The sequence below is a fragment of the Brassica napus genome, chromosome C9 (genome assembly GCF_020379485.1).
Source record: "Brassica napus cultivar Da-Ae chromosome C9, Da-Ae, whole genome shotgun sequence".
Lineage (NCBI taxonomy): Eukaryota > Viridiplantae > Streptophyta > Magnoliopsida > Brassicales > Brassicaceae > Brassica > Brassica napus.
Window position 1 is genome coordinate 49,736,670 of NC_063452.1, and position 22,505 is coordinate 49,759,174.

General features: G+C 35.7%; 3 protein-coding genes and 1 pseudogene across 3 annotated transcripts; all 4 read right to left on the reverse strand.

The window, feature by feature from the left end:
- Positions 1 to 3,088: 3,088 nt before the first annotated feature.
- LOC106430879 (protein PMR5-like) lies at positions 3,089 to 4,941 on the reverse strand. The gene is made up of 5 exons (XM_013871675.3): positions 4,490 to 4,941; positions 4,179 to 4,350; positions 3,917 to 4,095; positions 3,669 to 3,827; positions 3,089 to 3,572 (listed from the first exon to the last, which is right to left on the reverse strand). Exons 1-5 carry the CDS (start codon positions 4,843 to 4,845, stop codon positions 3,239 to 3,241), a joined length of 1,200 nt encoding a protein of 399 aa, XP_013727129.2. The 5' UTR covers positions 4,846 to 4,941; the 3' UTR covers positions 3,089 to 3,238.
- A 1,350-nt stretch (positions 4,942 to 6,291) lies between these two features.
- On the reverse strand, positions 6,292 to 10,686 carry LOC106373308 (annotated as a pseudogene).
- A 407-nt stretch (positions 10,687 to 11,093) lies between these two features.
- Positions 11,094 to 12,031, reverse strand: LOC125592702. The gene is made up of 3 exons (XM_048768067.1): positions 11,963 to 12,031; positions 11,671 to 11,899; positions 11,094 to 11,263 (listed from the first exon to the last, which is right to left on the reverse strand). Exons 1-3 carry the CDS (start codon positions 12,029 to 12,031, stop codon positions 11,094 to 11,096), a joined length of 468 nt encoding a protein of 155 aa, XP_048624024.1.
- An 876-nt stretch (positions 12,032 to 12,907) lies between these two features.
- Positions 12,908 to 13,826, reverse strand: LOC125592703 (uncharacterized protein At2g29880-like). Its single transcript, XM_048768068.1, has 2 exons — positions 13,794 to 13,826; positions 12,908 to 13,483 (listed from the first exon to the last, which is right to left on the reverse strand). Exons 1-2 carry the CDS (start codon positions 13,824 to 13,826, stop codon positions 12,908 to 12,910), a joined length of 609 nt encoding a protein of 202 aa, XP_048624025.1.
- Positions 13,827 to 22,505: the final 8,679 nt, after the last annotated feature.

The following is a 22,505-nucleotide window of genomic DNA, read 5'->3' on the forward strand; positions in this document are numbered from 1 at the left end:
AATTTTTATTCCCTTATGTATTAATCATGGAACATTACAACTATTAAGTGTAGCCGATGATTTTCAAAATCTTTAGAAAAATGTGTTGGTCCATTTAAATATATATTATATTTTTTTTATTAAATTAACTATCATTTTGATTATTAGTGAATAAAAAGATATTATCTTTTCTTTCCTTAAATAAAAGTAACGAAATTATCTCAAATATGATTAACATATATATGACAATTAATGATTTTGAATAATAAATATATGATAAATCATTTGTTTTAATTTATATTATTAAAAAATTAAACAATCACATTAACCATAAAAAAATCTAGATTTTTTCTTATATGGTATATTTTAAATTTTTTAAAACGACTATAAATTACTAAAATCATTAAAATTCTTACAATAAAAAATTTGTGAACAATGATTTTATTTTTTTGTTATAAAAAGATACAAATGATCTAAAATCATATGAATATGAAGTATCATTCAAAAGATATTCAGATTAAATATATATTTATATACCTTAATATCACTTAAATTAAACTATATATCATATAAAAATACATATATGCTAATTTCGAAATTTCACTGAATAGGTATTGCGACCTGAATATTTTAATTTTTTTAAATCTGCATTGAATTTTTAAAACGATTATAAGTTACTAAAACAATAAAAAAAATCTCACATTGAAAATTTTGTGATTAATGATTTTTTTTGTTAAAGAAAATAGAAAAATGTTAATAAAATCAATTTCAATTAAATATTCATATTAAAATATGATATACGTCTTTGTCAATATCATTTAAATTTAATTATATACCATATAAAATAAATAAAATGAATGCTTTGATTTATTTAATTTAATTTATGTGCTAATTCCAGTTTAATTATATACATAATTTTTATTCGCTTTTTAATTATTCAATATATATATTTCTTAATAATACGATAAAGGAACACAAAATATGTAAAAATATGTAAAAATAATTTGTATACATAATGTTCATTTCGCGCAATGCACATATCTCTGTTGATGTATTACAATTGGAATTTTCTCTCAATCGATCGAATTTCATATTTTCCGAGAAAGCTTGCGTGAAATTAAAACACAAACAAAACATATGTGAGTTAACAGAAACACTATCGTAAGCACAAATATTGTAGATTTAAACAAGAAATCACCCGTGAAGACTGGAGAGTCAAAGAAGTCTGAGATCAACCAAAACCCCAATTCCCTTTTCCATTGCAAATAAGCACTTTCAATGTTTGTTCTTTATATATCTGGTCAAAGAGTGGATCATAGATGAATTTTTCTTATGTATTGTTTCAGTCCCAACGTTTAAATTAATTGAGATTTTATGAAACTAGTTTATCAACACCTTGGCCTGATACGCATCATCATTATAGTATATGTCCACAACATGTAATACTTTTTGGACTTATGACACGATGTAATTGTTTTAGAAAGAACAAAGTTAACATGCAGCGATCGTTAGTAACTAAAATTCACTTCGTGCATGAGCGCGGATTATCAACTAGTGGGAAATTTATTTCTTTAAATGACACTTTTACCTCTATAGAGCCAGAATGCTGGAGAAAAGCCAACCAAAAAAAGAAGCGATATAGGATCATGAGTAACCTCGTATAGTCTTATTACAAAGGTTGATACAATATTCGCTTAGATATTACAAAGGTTGATACAATATTCGCTTAGATACCTCGAATCTTTATATGTCAAATCGATGCTTCTTGGATCGATATTGACAGTGTCAGTGGCTTAGGATGGAGTCTTAAAGATCAAATAGGTACTGGATTTTTTGAATTATTTGTATGTGACAAAAGCTTCTCAACCTTGAATACTGAGATAGAAAATTTACTTTGGACAACTTTATGCATGAGAAACATAAAGATAACCTCAATCCGGTTAGAAACGGACAGCTCAGACCTGACATGACTGTGAATCCGATGGATTAGCCAACATTCACGTAGGAGAATTATATGTTCGAGAGACTATAAGAAGTTTTTGAAGACATGAGCCTGATTCACATTCCTAAGAGTATAAACGACTAGACAAACTCACTATCGAAAGAGGCAAGAATCATATGATTTATTTTCTCTTTTATAGATCATATATGGACAGACGGAGATAGTCTTTGGAGAATCAGCTCGTTTGACGAGAATTTGGTATAGATAAATAGGTAGATGACAAAAAAAAATTATATTTACTAAATAGTTTGCCCGAATGTACAGACATAATCATTTTATATATACACTACAAATATGGATTGATTTATATTGTTTAAATAAAATTAAATTCTATAATAAAATATTTTTGGATAATAAAATAATACATAATATTTTCTAGATAATTATCTTGATTATTGTTTATTGAGTTTATCTTTTTGAATATATTATATTAGTTTTTTAATTATTTATTAAGAGTAATATCTATTTTAACGATATTTCGAATGCGAAAATTTATTTCTAAATAATAGTATAGATAGATTGGACTTAACTTGCAAATCCGTTAGCTTTATGATTTTTTCTATATATTTGTACTCTTTTAATGTCCGAATATATACTTTCAATTGTTATTTAATACTCCATCCGTTCTCGAAAGATCCACATTCTAAAGAAAACTTTTGTTTCAAAAAGATACATATTTTATATTTCCAATGTAATTTTTATCAACTAATAATGAAAAATTGTGAAGTTCAAAAACATTAATTGCATTTCTTAAATCTTATTGGTTTAAAAATATAGAAAATATAAAATTATAAAAAACTATGCATTTATAGCTAAGTTTTAATATGTTTTGTTAAAATGTGTGAAAATTCTTTTTTTTTTTTTGGAACAGCAAAAAAGTGTGAAAATTCTAAAACAGCCTTTTTTCAGGAACGGAGGGAGAATGAATTCTTGCCGGTGAATGTAACCAAGTTGATAACTACATTAAATCTTTGTGCCATTTATTTCTGTTTATTAATTTGGTAGTACAACATTTTCTTTATGGCTAATCAAACAGCCAACAAAAACAAAATGATAAACTGTCGTTCCGGCTAACTAAACAGACAAGAACTCTACATTTGTTGCATGTGATAAAAATTATAAATCATTAGAATGAAAATTTTGCCTCAAAGTTTCTACAATTGAATGCATCCGTAAACTTGGGATTTTCCTCGAATGCGTTAGAAATATTCCTACTCGAATAAATTGATAGAAGAAGATAATAGTAAAAGTAAAACGCTAGTAGAAGAGAATGGTATACAACAACTGATTCCATGTATCAGGGAGACCAGGCAAGCACCAATGGCTACAATCTGACTGGCCTGGCTTGGCCAGCTGTGAACCGCTAACAAGACCGCTGTAGACAGAAGGGTGTCCGTCTTTCCTGAGGGAAGAGAGGAGCGTGATGTCAAGAAGTAATGCCGGATTGTGCATCCCGTGAAGCACTTCAACAATCACTGATCTTAGCTGATCTGTGTAGGGGCTCACTGGATAAGCAGATCCTGTGATCGGATCTGTCTCTCCGTAGCAGTTCTTGGATCCCGAAGACGATGATGCTGCCCAGTCACTCGGGCTGATCAAACAAAAAACATATACACACAAGTGATTTTAGGACATTCTCTTCGACAACTTTTGAGTTAAGAGAGAGAGAGAGGGGGGAGAGTGTTACTTGTCATGCGTTGGAGAAATGGAGAGGAAGAAGACTTGAGTTCTGGATCTATCCACATGTGTTTCGACCCAATAAGCCCAAGTACGAAGAGCTTTCTCCATTGCAACGAAGCGGTCCATGTCTTGGTAATAAGAATTGCCTGATTGAATCAAGTCCCATCTGTGTGTTTCCAGAATGAGAGAGGTGAATCAAGACAATATTTTCGCATTTCCAAAAACAATCAAAATAACTGGAAATGATAAACTAACCCTTGCTGAGACCCGGTGTGGCTCCACCAGTGACCAGTGTTGAAGATGAGAAGATCAGCGTCATGCCAAGCGTTAGCATTGCCAGAGATCTCCTCAAGCTTCAACACTCGCTTGCCTTGAACAGCGTCTATGTCCACCAAGAACGGAGCTTTGTAAAACGACATCGTTATCCCATAATCCTACATCCAAAAGACACAGCTTCTTACAGAACTTGATTTCTTCATACAAGAAAATACAAAGAGAAAGAAAAACAAGTATGTACCAAGAATCTGAAGGTGGAGAGAGGGAGGCCTCTGGTCATCTGAGTACGAGTGGACGGTGCAGATGACATAATGAGACAGATCAACGACTCCCATTGATTCTTCCCCAACGAATCACCAGCAAACATTATGTTCTTCCCCTTCATCCTCAACAGAAACTCAGCACCATTGAACCTAAATCCCATTTGTACAACCATCAGAAAATCTTGAAGATACGAACTTTACCAAATGGGTTTGCCAAAAGCTCAGATTCCAGATGAAATCGAACTCAAAGGAGCAAACTTTACAGAAACCCAAGAAGGAGTAAACATACGTGGGCAAGTTGCAATTCTGGGGTTGCCATCGATACTTGAGGTAGTTAGAGTCAGGACGTCCGTACATCAGACAATCGAACTCACCCTCCACGACGGCGGGACAATCCGCCGGTTTGTAGAGAGGATACGAGTCGTCATGGACCCACGTGCCCATGAAGAGAGAGCACGTGCTTCTGTTCCCTTGGAAAGAAGACGGTCTGCTTGAGCTGTATTGGTTGCCACTGCTGCTGCTGCCGCTGCTCCCATGGCGTTTCTTTAAGCTCAGTATAATGGCGGAAGAAGATGGCTCTTGCTGGAGCAGTAGTGGAAGAAGGAAGACAATGGCCGAGAGTGAGATGTGATGAAGAACATTCATCTCTTTGCTTTTAACGGAAACAAAACAATGGAGGATTTTGTGAGAACACTAGAGAGAAAAAAAAGTCTGTAAATAATAATTGAGGAGAGAAAATAAAAAATATCTTATGGAAGTGTTTTTGGATTCATTTATCTCTGTGCAAATGGGTATGGCCTTCTGGGTGCGTGCTCACGTGGGTCCTCTTGCTTCTGTAAATATTTTACAAATTTTCAAATTATTATTATTATTCGGTGAATAAATTTTAAATATTCAAATATAACCTTTAAGAGATATCGAACTATTTATAAATAAAGGTTTTTTTAGGGCTGAAGGATTACTTTTCCTAACTTTTTCAGTTCCTTTTTAATGTTTAGGATTTTTATAATTTTCTAGAATTTATTTGATTCAAATATTAATATCTTTATTCTTAAAATGATGATAAACTAATTTTCTATAAAATCGAAAATACTAAAGGTATCCAGTTTTAAAAGTTTTTCTTTGGGGTAAAATTACAGTTTTAAAGTTTAATGTATAAATTAAAAACTTCAAAAGTTTCTACTTGAGGATTAAACGGGACATCTTTTGTTTTACATGTCCACAACTGACTAGTTAGATTTATAAACGCATCTAACGATAACATGCTTGCAATAAATTATAGTATATCTTCTTTTAGATGAACATATGATCCACAAAGGAAAATAATACTTTGCTTCCTCTTTCCAACTTCATACATCAACAAAAACCAATGGAAGAACAAATCAAGTGTCAGATAGAGGTAAGCATTTGTTCCTTCCTTTCCTTTTATTTTATTTAGATACAAAGGTTGTTTCAGGCTCAAGCACCCCAAACACCAACCTTAAAATCGCAACCTTTTCTTGCCTGCCCGAAGGTTCTGAACATAACTTGTGGAAACAAAATATCTAACCGTGCGTGCTCTCCTTGGAGTTTTCATATTTACTTCTTCATGTTAGCCTTCTACATTTTAACATTCTTCGTGTGTAACACTTTAGGATTCGGTTCTCCTTCACCAATCTTTCTTCCTGTGTTTTTATTTCCCTGAATAAACGACAAAACATAGATTAAAAGAATATTTGTATGAAGCTAAGAAAAACTGATAAGATTCACCAGCCTAAAAGTCTTTGGACTCAACTAGTTGCCAAAAATAGCCGAGATCTCTTGAACCTTGTTTCTAAATTTCTATCAGTCATCTTATAAACTTATGGATCTACTCTAGATATCAATTATATCACAAAGCCATGTAAAGCATCAAAGGCGCACCAATACCACCAAGTTTGTTAAGGATCCTTACTTTCATGTACCCTTATTTTTAACCTCTAGAGTTCTATTCCAAGTCTTCTATCTTGGCTAATTCCCAGGACTAATGTAACTCATCTTCATTTTTTTTTTCTCTCGTTATTGGTGTTTTTGGATAAGTTAATGAAAGGAGGGAAGGTTTTGAACAACATACTCCGGGGTATTTTTAGTAGAGCTAGATTCCTCGAGGTGCTTTTCTGCCTGATGAACTTCTGATCTATCATCAGATGCAGAAATGTCTTCGATCCTCATGTTCTGTTCTGCCTCATGTATTTGTCTTCAATCGTGATGATGTCACAGTTTGTTTCACCAAGAAACACTGCATAATAAATGATGATCTCAATTTTTAAATCTTACTTAAGATGATTGACGGTTTAGATTCTGTAACATAGAAGATAACATGGGGAATTAACCTGTACTTGTACTTGGAGGTGGATGTGACACACTGCTCATGATCAGTATCTTTTGGCACAATATTGTTCGTCCAAATTCCAAGAAAGTAAACTGCAGAAAGTTTTTCTTTTCGGGAATTATCACTTTTGAAAACCCAAATGAGTTGATCCATGTGTCCAGTACGCACCGAACTGCAGGCAGGACCAGTCTCTCAACTCCCAAGTCAATGAGCACCTGGAGAACACACAATTTTCAAGAGAACAGCTAAGGAAACTAAGCTTCTTGAGCTGGAGGAAAAGTGAAGTTCTCAATAGTAAAATATCTTTTCGAGTTCATCCATGAAAACTCGGCACATGCCATGCTGGCGATGCTGGAATCTAGTACCAATGAAGGGCATTTCTGCAACCTTTTTCCCCAGAATCCTGACAAGGGAACAAAAGAGAACAAGTCAGGCTAACAGTTCAATTTAGGGCCAAATTCTAGAGTTTCTGCAATCTTAACAAACAATTAATGCTTAATGAAGCCTACCTGACAGTAGCCACAGTAATCAGTTCGTCGTTCCTTTCTAGAAGTACCGTGTAAAATCCACTGAAGTTCAAACGTTTATATTTTGACCTGCAGTTTTCTCAGTGTTATAGGGTCTGATGCAAAATAATGCAACAGAAGACTTTTACATGAAATAGTTTATGGTATTCTTTGTTTGTCTCTTACCATCTGCTAAAAATAACATCTTCAGCAAGATCTCCACCAGAATGACGTCTTTTCACAGGCTCGAAAAGTTCATGCATCACGTCAAGAGCTACACTGAGCTTGCAGTGGGTTTCTGCCACGGCTTCAATTTTAGAAGCGTCAGTCCCAAATGTATCTTGTTCCAAGGACTGCACCAGTCTCCAAGTTAATTTCTTCTTCAAGCACACCTCTCTCGGTTTCCCAATAAGCTCACGGAGATTTACAAATATCTGAATTGAATTATTTTTTTCGTTAGAGCAATGCTGTATATATCCTAATTGCTGCAGTTACTTACTTTAGCTGCTTAGTTAATTTTCTGATGGCTGTTAACAAACGCCAATTGAAAATGGGGTCTGGACTGACGTACCTCTTCGCAGTCCTTGCTGCAAAACCACTTTTCTGCCAAGAATGTATTCAATGAATCCTGCAGACAGCTAGGGTGATCTGTATGAACCACATAAAAAAACATATTATTCAAATATTTTGTTGACCCTTCGTAAGAGCATGAGGAAGAATTACGTACATTTACGTTCACACTGCTTGCAGCTGATAAGTATATTATCTTTAGCATACTTGCTAGTATTCTTGGCAATAAATAGTCCACAGGCTTCACAACAACATGATGCGCAGAACCAGTCACCGTCTGGAACATCCTACAAAATTTCCAACGAGAACGTGTTAAAAAACCACGAGTAAAAGCTGTATATTTCTATTACGGTTTTAGTGAAAATTGGTGAACCTCCAGCCCAAGACAAGTTGCATGGAAAGCGGATGGACATCCATCGCAAAGAATCAGCTTCCCTCCATAATGACAAACGGAACAAACTATGTCGTTCTCCCCATGACGCAATTTTATCTTCAGAAGATTAGGTGGTTGTGCTTCCTTTCTTTCTTCCACTTGGCATTCCAAAAGAGATCTTCCATCGTCCAGGAAGATGTTGGCTGCCGTTCTGCAGGATCCACCATTAGCATGAGCCTCAAAGCCACTTATGGAGAAAATTCTACGGCAACAACTGCATTTTATACCCGCACGAGTTAGTTTTCCATGTTTTCTCACAGTGTGATCCTTTTGGTTACGTCATCGTATATTTTCTCTTGGTAGAATCACATTGTTATCGATGAGCCAGGAAAGAACAGTGCGTGGACTTTGATTTCTGGAAGTGGGAGTCATTACCCGCTGCAATCTCTTGCTTGATCGTGACACACGGGGTTTACCACGACCAGTTACTCGATTCTTGATATCTGTTAGTACTCTTGAAGTTTGCCCCCTCGTCCTGCTCAGATTGACATCTCGCGAACCTACAGTCAGTTTGTTCTCCCTGGAGCGATATCTAAGATTAGGTTTCTGTTTACGCTTACTTCTCAACCTTTCGAAGCCTTGAGCTTTTGTTTTTGTCTCCAGCCTAAAATAGAGTGCTCTTTTACGATTCTGGGCGGCGTTGCTGGGATAGGATTCACCGCTTTTTCTATTGAAGACCTCCTCTTTTCCTTGGCTTCCACACTCAAGCAAGGTTGCAGCAGGCGACTTCCTTCCATCACCAAGAGCGACATTTCGGTTACAAGCAGGCAAAGCCAAAACAATGCTCCTCATTTCCCGAGTGTTACACTTCCAGTTTTCACTAGGCAGAGAAAGAGGCTTAGCCACCACCGGAGGAGCCAGGGGCTGATCACGTTGTTTCAATATGATACATATTTGACGAAGGGACTTCTCATTTAGCCTTCCATCTGGTGAGAGGTAGCGAAACCTATGCCTTCCACCTTCATCCACAGTTTGTTCTATGGTCCATCCCATATACTTAAGATGCTTCCTAACATGGAAGGCCACTATCTGTAACGGTGCCCTAATATAGCTCGACACGGCTTGTGGGCATGATTTAACAACACAATAAAAAAATTGCCAGGTTCTAAGTTTATCGGGTAGTATCAACTTGATATGGTCGGAAGTAGATTTTTGGCTGGAAAGTTCTGTTACCCCATTGATGTAACTTTCCTCCGACCTTATGCCAGACAGAGAAGCTAAGCCAGGCATGGACATGCATCTGTGAACTTTGTCATTGGAGAAAAACTGTTGTTCTTGTGGAGCAATCACTTCCACTTCCACGCCACTTGGACAAGCATAGGTCTTGAGAAGCTTCTTTAACTAGCTCGAACTCATGGAGTGGATATCTTTCAGCATCATTATCACGAAGAAACTGATTTATAGTGATTTTCAGATTGTCCTCAATCACCTCCACCATCAAATCTTCCCATAAATGCCTAATAGAGCAAGTCCATTCCCTGATCCTCGCAAAACCAACTCTGACCCGTATGTCATACCAAAGCTGCTTTACCGAAACCGGAAGATAGTTATCCTCCTCATATTTCTCAATCAACTGAAGAAACATCCATCTCCCACGACACTCCCAAGCCTCTGTAACCTCATCCCAGTCCTGAGTAACACGCAAAGATTGAAGATCAGCATCAGTTTCGTCACCCAAATCAGGGAAAAAGACACTCCTTTTCTGAGAACCGTTTTCGTGGTCAAATATCACACCTTCCCACCAAGCTTCATTGATCAATACATCAACACAGAGTCCATACACAAGGCTGAATCGATCAACTTCTAGCTTCGGCGGCACAGGTCTTAAACTTCCACGTAGACTACCAGAAGAAGAGCTCAGCCCTTCCACTACCTCGGAAACATCAACAGTCTCCACAAGATAATCAGTAGCATCATCAGAGAGGATGTGATTGTATCTGATGCTACGGAGGCGTCGCTTTTTGGAGGAAAGAACAGTTGCCGAATACCAAGAACCGAGAAACCCTTCTTCAACACTTCTTACCTAAATAACACCAAACAAATGAGAAATTAAAAATTAAACTCCCCAAAAAAAGCAATATACATGAGAAACTCTTAAGTCTACTTTATTGTTTGTGCATAAGACTAGAAACATTTAGGGAGACGGAGAAAAGTGTCGCAACCCAGAAACGGATTTACAATGAAGAATCGGATAATGCAGCAACTAGGGGCTCCACGATCAAACTCAAAACGGGAAAGGAAACATCAATAAACCTTCGAAACAACCCGAAATTCATCAAAATCGAAAAACCCTAAAACCCCCTAGAATCAAACGACACATCGTTGACCGAAACGGAGTAGTCAGAGGATCAATGCGTGGTTTACCTCTACTTTTTCACCGGCGAGAAGCTTTCTCCGGTGGAGATTTCGTCCACCGCTGCTGTTCCAGCCGAAAATCGGCTCCTCCGGCATTAAGATACCGAAAAGTTCGAGTCAAGGATTTGGGGAAAATATAATACGCAGTTTTTTGCTTGGTTGGGTGAGCGAGTAGCAGCAGCTTTCTCCCCAAGTAACGCTGTTCTCTAGTTTAATTTCTCCAATTAAGCATTCTCATTTTGGAGTTGGGGTTTGAGAAGGTTTTGAGGATTTAAAAATGTAGTGGAATTTAGAGAGTTTTGTTCGGTTGTTAGATTTATATTAAATACACATATAATAGGGATATACCAATAAAACTACTTATATGATATAAAGAAATATACGCATGTAATGAGAAATTTGTAAATATGATTATAAATTTAGAACGTTCTTATAATAGATTGGAGAATTCAAACAAAAGTCCAAGTCTCATTTTCCTAAAAATCCAAAATAAAAGTTTACAACCATTTCACTTCGAAACAACGTAGCTTCATTGTGAGTGTCTTCTTATACGTCCTGCCAACAATGCAATAAATCATCTCACACATATCAACCAAGTAACACATTGTGATATATCAGTGTCATTGTCAACCATAAATATTTAGACAAAGAAAGAGTTATAACTTACTTTATGCGCATATCACGGTTGAGATCCACTAATAATAGCATCATTCCACATATTTGAAGCAATTGTTGTTCTCCATTCATTAGCAAGTTCTCTTTGTTGTTCTTGTGTGCCAAGAAATTGAGGACCACTAGTACTTTGGGTAACACTTTGTTCGTCCGTAATTTCTTCTGGAGGAAATTCATCTGAACGACACTTCTGACGGAGATAGTTATGCAATGCAGCACATGCAAGTACTAGTTCTGCTTGTGTCTTATATGGAAAACTAGGTGCAGATTTAAAGATCAGAAATCTTGATTTGAAAATACCAAAGATCCTTTCGATGACGTTTCTTAAACCAGCATGACGATGGTTGAATAATTCTTCTTTATTTTTGGGATCACTATCTCCTCCAGTAAATTCCTTTATATGATATCGGGTACTTCGAAATGGAGTTAAGAATTTTTTTCGGTTGGCATATCCACAGTCAGCCAGATAAAATTTTCCTGAAATATTTATAAAGTACAATTTAAATAAAAAAACATAAGATTATAAATAAAATAATGCATCTTAAACATACATAACATCTTTTGGTATGGAATAATGTATGTACCTTCGGGGACTTCAAATCTATTGTTACTTCTAGTCAGAGCATCATTTAACACTTTTGCATCATGAGCTGAACCTTCCCAACCAGTAAGGACATATATGAATTGCAAATCGAAATTGCATGCAGCTAAAATATTTTGGGATAAGATTCCTTTTCTATTTCGATAACTAGCACTTTCATTTCCTACTACCATATCAGGAATATGTGTTCCATCAATTGCTCCGATACAATCCTAAAAATACAAATAAAATTATTGATGGATAAAAATAAATGAAAAATTATAATTTTTACATACTTTAAAGTACAGATAAAATCTTGTGCTTTCTCTTATTTTTGAAGGCACACCATTTCCTGGTTTCGCCATCAAACTTGGACCAATACTGTTTACCGCCCTTAATATTTTATTAAAGCTCTGACTAATTGAGAAACTCGATCTCTTGAATACATCCCGAGGAAGAATATATCTCGTACTCTGGCCAACAATAAGCAAAAATGTGGCAAGCATTTCCTCAACTGAAATCCATCTTGTATCTCTTAAAGATGTTTTTTCTCGGATAAGAGTACACAAATCCAAGAAAACATCTGGATACATACGATATAAACCTCGAAAATGTTCTGGGTCTTCAGTTAAAACATTTTGTATATATTCATTTCCAAGTCTTGTGGTTGGCTTCTTAATCGGACGTTGAATTTGTGAAACTAGACAATGTGCTAGAAAGCAAACTCTCACATTGATAGTTGACATCAACTGAAGTATATCCACGTCTGATTGAGAGCTCTTTTTCCTTTTTCTACATTTTCTTAACTGTAGTTCTTCATTCTCATTAACTGCTTGATCCATGGAAGAAGAATCTGAAATTTAAAACACATTGTCATTTCTTTTAGATAATATCAACAACAAAACATGACCATAGTAAACCTGATTGTGTTTGACAATTTATTGTGACGCTAACATTTGATTTTATTCTTTGATTAGAAATTGTGTTATATAGAAAAACAAGCATTACCAATTGTGGCGTGGGACGTCTCTACACGTAGAAAGTGATCAAAGAAATTATAACCTACAAGAAAATAAAAAGTCCATAAGAAACTGTATTTTATTATTTGAAAGCAACTACAAGAGGAAGTACCAAACAAGAAATAAACTAAAAACCTTCGTGAAAAAGCATAAAAGTCATTAAGAAAACTAAACTAACACCAATAAAACTATCAAAAGCACCTAATTATTCCACCACAAATTTCATGGCTTACGTACGGAACGTTTGATCCATCTAAAACGTTCCTCCCTAGTCATACTCATGAATCCAGCTTTCATACAAAGCTGGTGAACTAAATTCATTGCATCAAAACGTTCATTTTCTTCTAAATCAGGAATTTCTTTAATTATGTCCCATACGTTATTAACTTTTTCGTCAGCTTCTTTCTCTTCGGCTTCCTTTTGCCATCTTTGTTGAATCATACTGACAATCTGATTGGTAGTCCCAGTGACAGCATTTATTTCATCTGAAATTTTCTCCACATTATATACGTCAGTTCTAGCTCTCTTTCTTACTGGGAGCTTTTCAATCGCATTCGAACGTCTCAAAGATGAAGCTTGTTCTACACCATCACCATCATCACCATCATCATCAGCATCAGGATCACCATCATTCTCATCATCACCATCATTATCTCTTGCTATATAAGTACGAGCATCTGTGGTATCTCCTAACCCCACTGTATTATTTCCTTTTGCAATGTTTTGTCCATAGACCTTCTCTAGGTCTTCAAAATCTTCAAACGTATCATCACGTAAATACGTATCTTTCTTGTGTCCCTGTTATGAATAAAAAATGTTGTTATCAAATAAAACAAAAATATTTGCGTAAGCAAATCATGCATCATAACTTTTAACAAATTATCTACCTGGAGGTATTCATTCCATACTTCATTTGGAGCAGTAAATTTCTTCGTGTCCTTATCCCAACCAAATCCTGAACTAAAACGAAGAAGATCTACAAAACCCTTGTGTTTTTTCTTCAGAATCTTTGTTTTGTTTTTGTATTGGGAAAAGGTTTTCTTAGATCCACAAATTTTGTTTAACTCCGGTAATATTCGTTGTTCCACGGTAAGCTTATTGAATTTACCACTCGCATCAGTCCAATTCTGATTAACGCCATCGACCAACAAGCGCAACAATGTTTTGGTTTCTTCGGGCGACCAAGAAATATATTGATTTTTAATTTTTCCTTCTTGATCTCCCATTTTAGTGCAGGAGATATCTACTCAAATTGTTAAAAGAAACATAAAACATTACAGAAAACCAAGAAAAACAACGCAACCGTATAATTCAAGCAAGTTTTATCACAAAACCATTCATGATTATGTGGAAAAAGCAACATAAACAATAGTAAAGATAAAACTCTAACCTTTCTTTTTCCAAAGAAGCTGCCCACTTCTCCACTTTCTATTGTTCACGTATGATTCTCGGCTTTGATACACACATATATATATATATATATATATATGAATATATTTTAAATTAACTAATGAAAAGATAAACTCAAACGATCCATATCAAAACAAAAATATCATATCTATATATTTCAATGATTATCAATATCATAGCTAACATATGATTTAAAAAGATATTTTTCTAGAAAGAAAATCTCAAACAAACGTAAATAACATAGATAGTCTCTCTTGTATAGTCCCATAAGTTCATGGCTAGTTTCGAAAGTTCTCCAAGCTCTGATGGGATAACACCACTTAAACCATTGCTAGACAGATCTAAAACCATACATATAATCAACTATTCCTCTACTGAACTCAGATTCTTCAGTGTAAAAATCATACCTTTGATTTGCTACAAACTGGATTTCTGCAAGTAGGCTTAAGAAGGTGACATGTGCACATCATCATCTTCTCGCTGAAACATCCGTTGTTAGCTCATCATATGAACCATTCTCAGATCGATGATGGTGAGAACAGTTTGAATTCATTCTCTTCCCATCTCAGTTACGTTTCTTCTGTCGTACAAGATGAATAACTTTTTTTTATTTAAATTCCATCTCTTTAGGTGGTATTTGATTCTATTGAATTTGAAGGGTAAATGATAGTTTTTAATATCCAAAATAACTTTTGATGAATCTCATTGATGAAATCCATATTTTCCAATAAGGGGTGACTTAATAAGATTTTTATAAATGTTATATCCAATAAGAGAGAATTTGTAAAACTTTTTATAAATACCTTGTCCAATAAGTGAGGATTTGGCAAAAACCTAAAATTTTGTGAAATCCCTATTTCAATAAGCCCCACATAATGTTTATTCTTCTAATTACATTTATGTTTTCTTAATTGCATTCGAGAAGATCGGAAATTTGGTAATTATTTTCTTATTTCTTAATTAAAGTTTCCAAATTACTTCTTTCACCCTTTCATTCATACTGATAACCAATAGAATGATAAGAATCAAATCAGTTTCACCATTTTAACTTTCCATGGTTTAAACATTTCGATCTGGCTTTTTGGTTTACCAGTTTTAGAAGTGTTCTTGTAGACAAGCTAGTGGGCCACAAACCAGGTCTCTATCTGTTAATGGCATCGTTTTTTAGTAAATCAAGAAGACAAACTAATGGGCCAAAATATAGTTTTTAATAATGAGCCCATATAAAGGTCATTATCCTCGTATAGACGGCATTCTTGTCGTTACCTGCTTTCATGGCCCACAAGTGCTTGGCCGCTAGTGAGAGAGATAACTATTCGCTGCTTCGAGGACCATAAAAGTCAAGATGGTCTGTCCACTAAGTTCCTGCCATTTGTGTAGGCCATCGTTTTGTCTTCACCGATGCCGACTGGTAAAATAGAAATGGTTAGTCGCTTTCCTGGACCCCACATAGTTCGCATTCCATTCATTCTAGTCAGATTATGGATTCTGGTGGGTCCATTTTGCTATTGGTACACTTGACCTTTTGTTTTCTTTCTTTCTCTGCTTAGTATTAAGAATAGAACTAATAATATCTCATCCTGAACACGAGATCCTGACCGTTGGATTCATTTTTTCGTTGTTATTCTACTCTTAATTTGTAGCTTGAGTGACATATAACAAAACTTTTAAATTGATATATGTTGGGAACCAACAGTTTAATGTTAGTACATCGCATCAAGTGAAAATAATACACTTTAGTGATGAAATAAACATATTTATTTGATCCTATAAGAATGATTTATCATGAAATGAAATCTACGTTATAATAATAGGACATTTGCATCACTTCTGATGCGACACGTCAGCAATATGTGAATCCCACTTTTAAAAAGTGTGAAAAAATATCAAGTCTATGACTCGAACCCAGGTTATTGAGATCTAAACAACAACATCTATACCACTGAGCTAAAGGATTCTTTGTACATTGATGGTTGAAACAAATATATATTTATGAAGGTCGAAAACCTTTGCTTCTTCGGTTTTCTCTGTGGGACCCACACTTATTTATTTTATCTAATGATTTAATAACTACTTTATAACTCACGTTTTGAAATGAGATTCGTTAAAAAAAACCCAATAAACCTCTTTGATACGTATGCGTTCTCTTCAACAGAAGTTTATGGCTTTCAATTTTTAATCATCGGTTCATGACTCATCTAAGAAACACAGATTGACTCTTTGAGTTTCATGAATCAGTTTTTCTTCTTTAGTCTCTACATCTCCCCATCTTTAATAAATTCATCACCAATTCTTTTATTTTGTCTGATAAATCATGATTGTGTGGTTTTAATTTTTTTTGTCATCCTTAGCTTGCACCCTTTGATCTAACCAAGAAGAAGAAGAAGACATTTGTCGTTCAGGATGCCATCGAGGACTCAGATGAGTCACACGGGAGACATACTATCTGTTGCCTGATTGTTCAAGAAGAGTTTATGTGTTGTGAAACATATTTGTTTCTTTTCATCAGTTGCTTTATTTAATCTTTTTTCCTGCAAATAATGATGGCTTTGACAGTTCATTCACGGGAGCCAACAAGTAAAAGAAGAAGAAGCCAGTGAGTGTTTGACATTTTATGTCTTCCTGAGTTTTTTTTTTTCCATTCATTAAACATGGATTTTGAAGATTATGTGCCTCACATTCTTTTTATTTTGATGGTTGTTAGGTTGAATGAAGATCATTGAGTAAAGAAAATGTCGATGCTCTTGAAGATTTGGAGGGTACTTTATATTTCTTTCTCTGATAATTCTAGCGACATAAATTTGAACCTTACTGAGGGTATATTACAGAACATCCTAATGATGAGGAAGAGGTGGAGGAATTGATATGCACCAGCAACGTTACCCGTGGGAGGGAAGTGACATGGATTACTTATACGACGAGGTAAGCATATCATTAGATGGTTTGCGGTCCATCTTTGAGAGCCGTCGATTGTAAGTGTCTATCGTTTTGAAGTTGTACGACACTAAGATGTAAAGAATTACTAATCACGATTACCTTACTAGCAGAGTTCTTTTGCACAGCTATTGTCAATGGAATTAACATGCCAAAATCACAATGCAGTGGGTGTTGTAAGGTAATTCAGTAGGCACAAATGTTCAGTTGAAAAAAATTCTAAACTGTATTTATGCATCAAACTTATCATCTGTAACATAATAATATGTTTTTTCTGTGCTAGGAACCGTTTGTAAATATATGTCTCGGATGTATATGACTGCTTAGTTTATTGCTTTTGACAGTGAAATCACTAAGCTTGCAATGTGTCAGGACATCAAAAGCATCTCAGTTGATGGTTAACTTTACAATTTCGTTGGTTTCTTTTTCCTATTATGTTGGATGGATTATTTTAGCTAACAAATATCGCAACAAAGCGCTGGCAATAACTCTAATAGATTTATATATACATGTAGAATTGGAAGTTTGGTGAGAACAGGAACAAGTACTTCTGTCACGCTATTGGACAGTTATACGCCATTTTAAGAAAATTGATTTCTTATATTTCCCATAATCAGTAAGATTTTAACTGTTTTGTCTACTTTGCATTCATACCTCATTCTCCATCTAACTTCTCGGTGCTACTATATAATGATCAAGTCATTTTCTGCACAAATAGGCAAGTGGGGATGTTACGTTGGGTGCTTGGTTTATTGGGCTTGGTTATACAAAGTCTGTTGTGACTCTAAAACTTTTACCTCATTTAACATTGATTCTGGTTCTTGGGAGAATTGCAGATTGTGAATGAAAGGCACAAGCAGGGAACATATGAGTAGCTTCGTTCGACTAGACATGTAGCGGTATCTGCAGATCCACTGATCCCATTGTGGAGGTTCACATGCAATGTGTTGACCTGGAAATCATTATTTGGAAGCTACATTTCGAGGCATTTCCTCAACATATAAATAGACCATAGACAGAATTTGATATTTATAATACTCAGTGATCATGGAGTCTGCAGAAAACAGTCCTTTTACATATTCTATATGGAACCAAGAGATATGTCCTTTGTTTGATGATTGTATTATGATAGCTACTAGCATAGGAGATGACTAGAGAAAGAGAAATGAGTATGAAACTCTTATATGGGTAGCTTTTGTAAACACATTTGGGTTTATTAACAGTTGTGACAAGCAATTATGTTTATAGTAAAGGAAACCCGCCGCAGCGTCAATAACAAATGCGCCTGCTTTTTGGTTGTTTGGGATTGAAATAGCTTATGGGTTTTCTAAATCAATATAATTGATTTGACTAAGGCTATTTTGGATGACAAAAAGAAGGATTGCAAGTAACTTCAACTTTAGACTTTAATTTAAACTAAATTATAACCAGTCTTTTATTCATATCATCTTAGTTATAATCGTAAGGATTTATTAGAATAAATAAACAGTTTCAACAATATTTAATATTTGATTTAATAAACAAAATAACATGTAGGATTTTTAGGATTTAAAGAGAATGGAGACAATAGTTAATGAATATGAAAAGAATATGAAGCAGATGATGAAAAATAATTCGAGCAAATTAGTGGCAACACAGAGCTAAGCGAGATAAAAATATCAATCAATAAAGAATGAAATAAGAATAATCAGGTTTAAGTTATTACACAAGCCAAAATTAAGACAAATCAAACGACAGAACGTGAAAAGAAATGTAAACAAGACAAGAGCAGATGGTGAAGATAAAATGCATTGAAAAACTGAATGCTAGATTACTAAGCAAAAGACAAAAATAGATTAAAATGCAAAAACTCTCCCTAGTCTTTAAAATAATAGTATAAGCTTCTTTTACAATTTTATACGATGATGACTGTAATGACTAAGATTTTGTTTTAAAGGTTATCCAAACAACCGACAGTGATAAATAGGAATATAGTATTCTTATGTTATGTGAGGTATATTGAAAGGCCCCGACCCGATTTCCTTTACCGCTGGTACGACCCTAGTTCGCTTTCCTCGGCCAAACATGATCGATACCCGATTTTTCTCTAATTTAGGATTTTAACCAGCTTTCCTCTAAGAGGCTCAGTTCAATACACAGGGTTCGCTAAGTTTAATCCAGCAACTTAGCAGTCTACTAGTAATCGCAGCATAATAAACATGTACCCTACTGCCTCGGTGCTTTGTTACCTGATAATCCATCCATACACTCATTCCTTGTTGTCTTCCTGTTTCCCATCCATCTTATCCAGCCAGGTCGATCAGATACTTAATTGAATCCCCTTGTTCCTTAATCACTCAACCAACCATCCCCACGTGAACCAAGTAAACAAAGAGAGACGGTTTGGTCTCCAACCAACCATCCAGAACAGACAGTACGCTAGCCATGCTTAGCGCCCCAGAACCAGTCCCCGATCACACCTGGAACAGTCAGTACATACTCGGCTCCACAGCCCCATAACCAGTCAGTAACACCATGCCTCCATCCAGTACATGTCTCGGTCCAGTCATGACCGATCCATCAACACTCGGCTCTATACCATAGCCGGTACAGAATGCTGAGACTCGATCCGAGTCCTAACTGATGTTAGGAGTTTTCAAGGCTCCTAAAACAAATGATGTAGTATAAAAGATTGTCGAACTAATTCTAAAGGATTTCAAGCACTGAGAGTGCAAGTACTTGTTTAATCTAAATGCAACCGATGATTTAAAAAGGTTTTCTAAACTAACGATTAATGCTAATGCAGTTGCAGAATGATAAAAACGATAAATGAAACGACTTTCTTAACTAAGGGAAAAGAGAACTCATAGGCATAGGAATTAGACCTCGGGTGATCAAGTTTCGAACTAAGGATGGCAAAACGAACAATCAAACTATCAACCTTAAGCTTAGACACAATTTTAAACAGACTCTATGTCTAGATGAATGTTTATTTACTAACACATTTCAAACAACAAATGTCTTTGGTTGAACAATATGAAAGCAATCATTACTAGCAAGTCTAAAGGCTATCTTAGCACTTCTAACAACAAATGTCTTCGGTAAAATATGCTAAAAGCTTAGAAGAGTTGTCTCAGACATTTCATCAAACACCTTTTGGGTGGGAAATGCCTAAAGGTCAACTTTTGAGTAGCTAACTCAGAAGAAGCATTATGAATACTCTACTAGCAAGGATTAATAATGATCTACACTAAAACATCTTAGCTCTAACTTACTCACCCTTAATCTCCCTAACCCATGAATTCAAAAGGTGATTATTCACTAATCTCCATGATTCCTCTTAAACCCATATTGGATTTCAGATTAATCATGTAGAGGAATACACATAATCGATATGAAAACAACAGGATTGCGATAACAGAAAATCGATTGAATCAAAGAGATAAACTTTCCAAGAGGTTTTTGGTGGTTTTTCTTAAGATCCAAATCATCTGCCTCTCCTGGCTTACAAAAGATACTTAAACTTAGGTTTAGAAAGTAAAAACGTGCATAATGAAATGACCAAAAGGCCCTTGAGTAAACATGAAGTCGAGGAAACAAAAGACGCACAGCGACCTCCAGTAGTCGCTCCGAGAGGTCGCTCCGAGAGGTCGCTCCAGGCTTCGGGAGTGACCTGGAGGGGTCGCTGCGAGACGTCGCTCCGGGTCGCTCTTCGCGAGCTACCTGGCTGTGTCGCTCCGGTCACGTCCCTCCCAACTGGAGCGACCTTATGGTGTCGCTGCGGAACGTCGCTGTAAGGTCGTTCTCGTGCCTCCGAGCGAGGAAAACGCGAGCGACATCGGGGTGTCGCTCTGACCAAGTCGCTCTGAAGGGGTGTCACAGCGACTTCGTGCCGTCGCTCCGGTGAGGTCACTCCCATGCACTGCTCGTCCAATGATCACCTTTATCACCTCTTTTGAGCTCCAAATGCACCCAAATGTCTCCAAGAACTCCATGTGTTACTCCAATACCTGATAAAGACTCATGTATGCAAAATGCAACCTAAACATGGCTAAATCCTAGTCTATATGATCAAAATGCACATGAGTGAATGGATAAAACAATGGAAATATGCAAGATATCAACTCCCCCAAACTTGTTTTTTTACTTGTCCACAAGTGAACTTTCTAGAACTCATAGGGAGAGAGGGTTGAAGGTGGGAGCTCATAGCCAAAAGAAACACAACTAGCACTTAATTCAACATCTAATCCAACATGAGCACACTCTCTTATTACACTATAGCTTCTCTAGGCCTATCTCAACTCCTTTTGCCCTTACACTCATCATCAAGCATCCACACATTCAAATCAACCAACTCTCACATTCATTAGGCATAAAACATCAAGTGAATTCTTGCAAATGGTCAATTGGTCCAAATCATTTGGTTGGGTAAGGGAAGGCTTTTTTATTCAAGTGAGTCAAGAGGTTCAAGATATATGATCTTTAAGGTGGTTTACTCTCGAAACAAGTAGCCTTGACATTGCACATAATATATCTAAGAAAGGGACCAACTCATGCATACAATGCTTAATCTCCATTGTTCTACCATTTTCTCAAACATTCAAGTTACACAATCACTTTCCAATGTCAAACCCAACTCACATCTCTCACCAAAAGAACTCAAAAACACTTTGCACATAAAACTCTTTTTCTTTGAAATCTATAAAGGATTTTCCTCAACCTCAAAACAATCTTAGCTCCTAACAACTTTGCTAGCCCCATTTTCTCTTTTTATATATATATATATTTTTATTATTATTATTTTTTTTTTTTTTTGGGGCCAAGACTTTTCATAAACTCGAGCTAGATGTTTATCTACTAATTCCAATAAGATTATCCATTTAAACACAAAGAGTCTATTCTTTTCCTTCGAACTTTTCATGCTTCCAAATCATAATCACAATACTCACCCCCACTTATAGCGAGACAATAGAGTGCCTAATCTAGCAAGAATGAAGATCAAGCATTGTCGTTCCTGATACTCTCAACATTATGCACATGTAAGACTTTCTGAAAAAGGCCTCACTCATCAAACAATGAAAGCTTAAAAGGAGGAAGGGGTTTTGGGAGTGGTGTACCACTCGAGTTTGTCAAAACGATTGGCATAAAGGATGTGACAACTCAAGTGTGTATATCCATAACTCATTACACAAGGGACCTTAAGCAAGAAGCATTAAGTTCGTTCAGTTCAAATAAGGATGTAATTGGCTTCAGAGATTGAGTTTCAGCAACTAATGAGATTCAGGAAGAGTTTTCAAGGCTCGAAACATACAAGGCTTTTTGAGAGATGCAGTAGCTACTCGAGTGTGAGATAGTGTTCTTTACAAGGCATCTTAAATCACTGCTCCCAATGCAAGTGAATGCAACCTATATGCTCTAGACTCTCCTAAAAATGCAAGTGATGCAATTTATATGTTTTTTTTTATGCAAAAAGGTATGTGTGCAAGACTCAATGCAA

Excerpts from the sequence above, each read along its gene's own strand:
- LOC125592703 (XM_048768068.1), bottom strand. The coding sequence starts at position 13,826 with ATGGCGTTAATCAGAATTGGACTGATGCGAGTG. Across the intron at positions 13,484-13,793 it reads GAATTGGACTGATGCGAGTG|GGACACAAGAAAGATACGTA; the intron begins GTAAATTCAATA and ends TATTCATAACAG.
- LOC106430879 (XM_013871675.3), bottom strand. The coding sequence starts at position 4,845 with ATGAATGTTCTTCATCACATCTCACTCTCGGCCATTGTCTTCCTTCTT. Across the intron at positions 4,351-4,489 it reads CAGAATTGCAACTTGCCCAC|GTTCAATGGTGCTGAGTTTC; the intron begins GTATGTTTACTC and ends AATGGGATTTAG. Across the intron at positions 3,573-3,668 it reads ATTTCTCCAACGCATGACAA|CCCGAGTGACTGGGCAGCAT; the intron begins GTAACACTCTCC and ends TTGTTTGATCAG.
- LOC125592702 (XM_048768067.1), bottom strand. The coding sequence starts at position 12,031 with ATGGCGAAACCAGGAAATGGTGTGCCTTCAAAAATAAGAGAAAGCACA. Across the intron at positions 11,900-11,962 it reads GATTTTATCTGTACTTTAAA|GATTGTATCGGAGCAATTGA; the intron begins GTATGTAAAAAT and ends TTGTATTTTTAG. Across the intron at positions 11,264-11,670 it reads TAGATTTGAAGTCCCCGAAG|ATGAATTTCCTCCAGAAGAA; the intron begins GTACATACATTA and ends AGTGTCGTTCAG.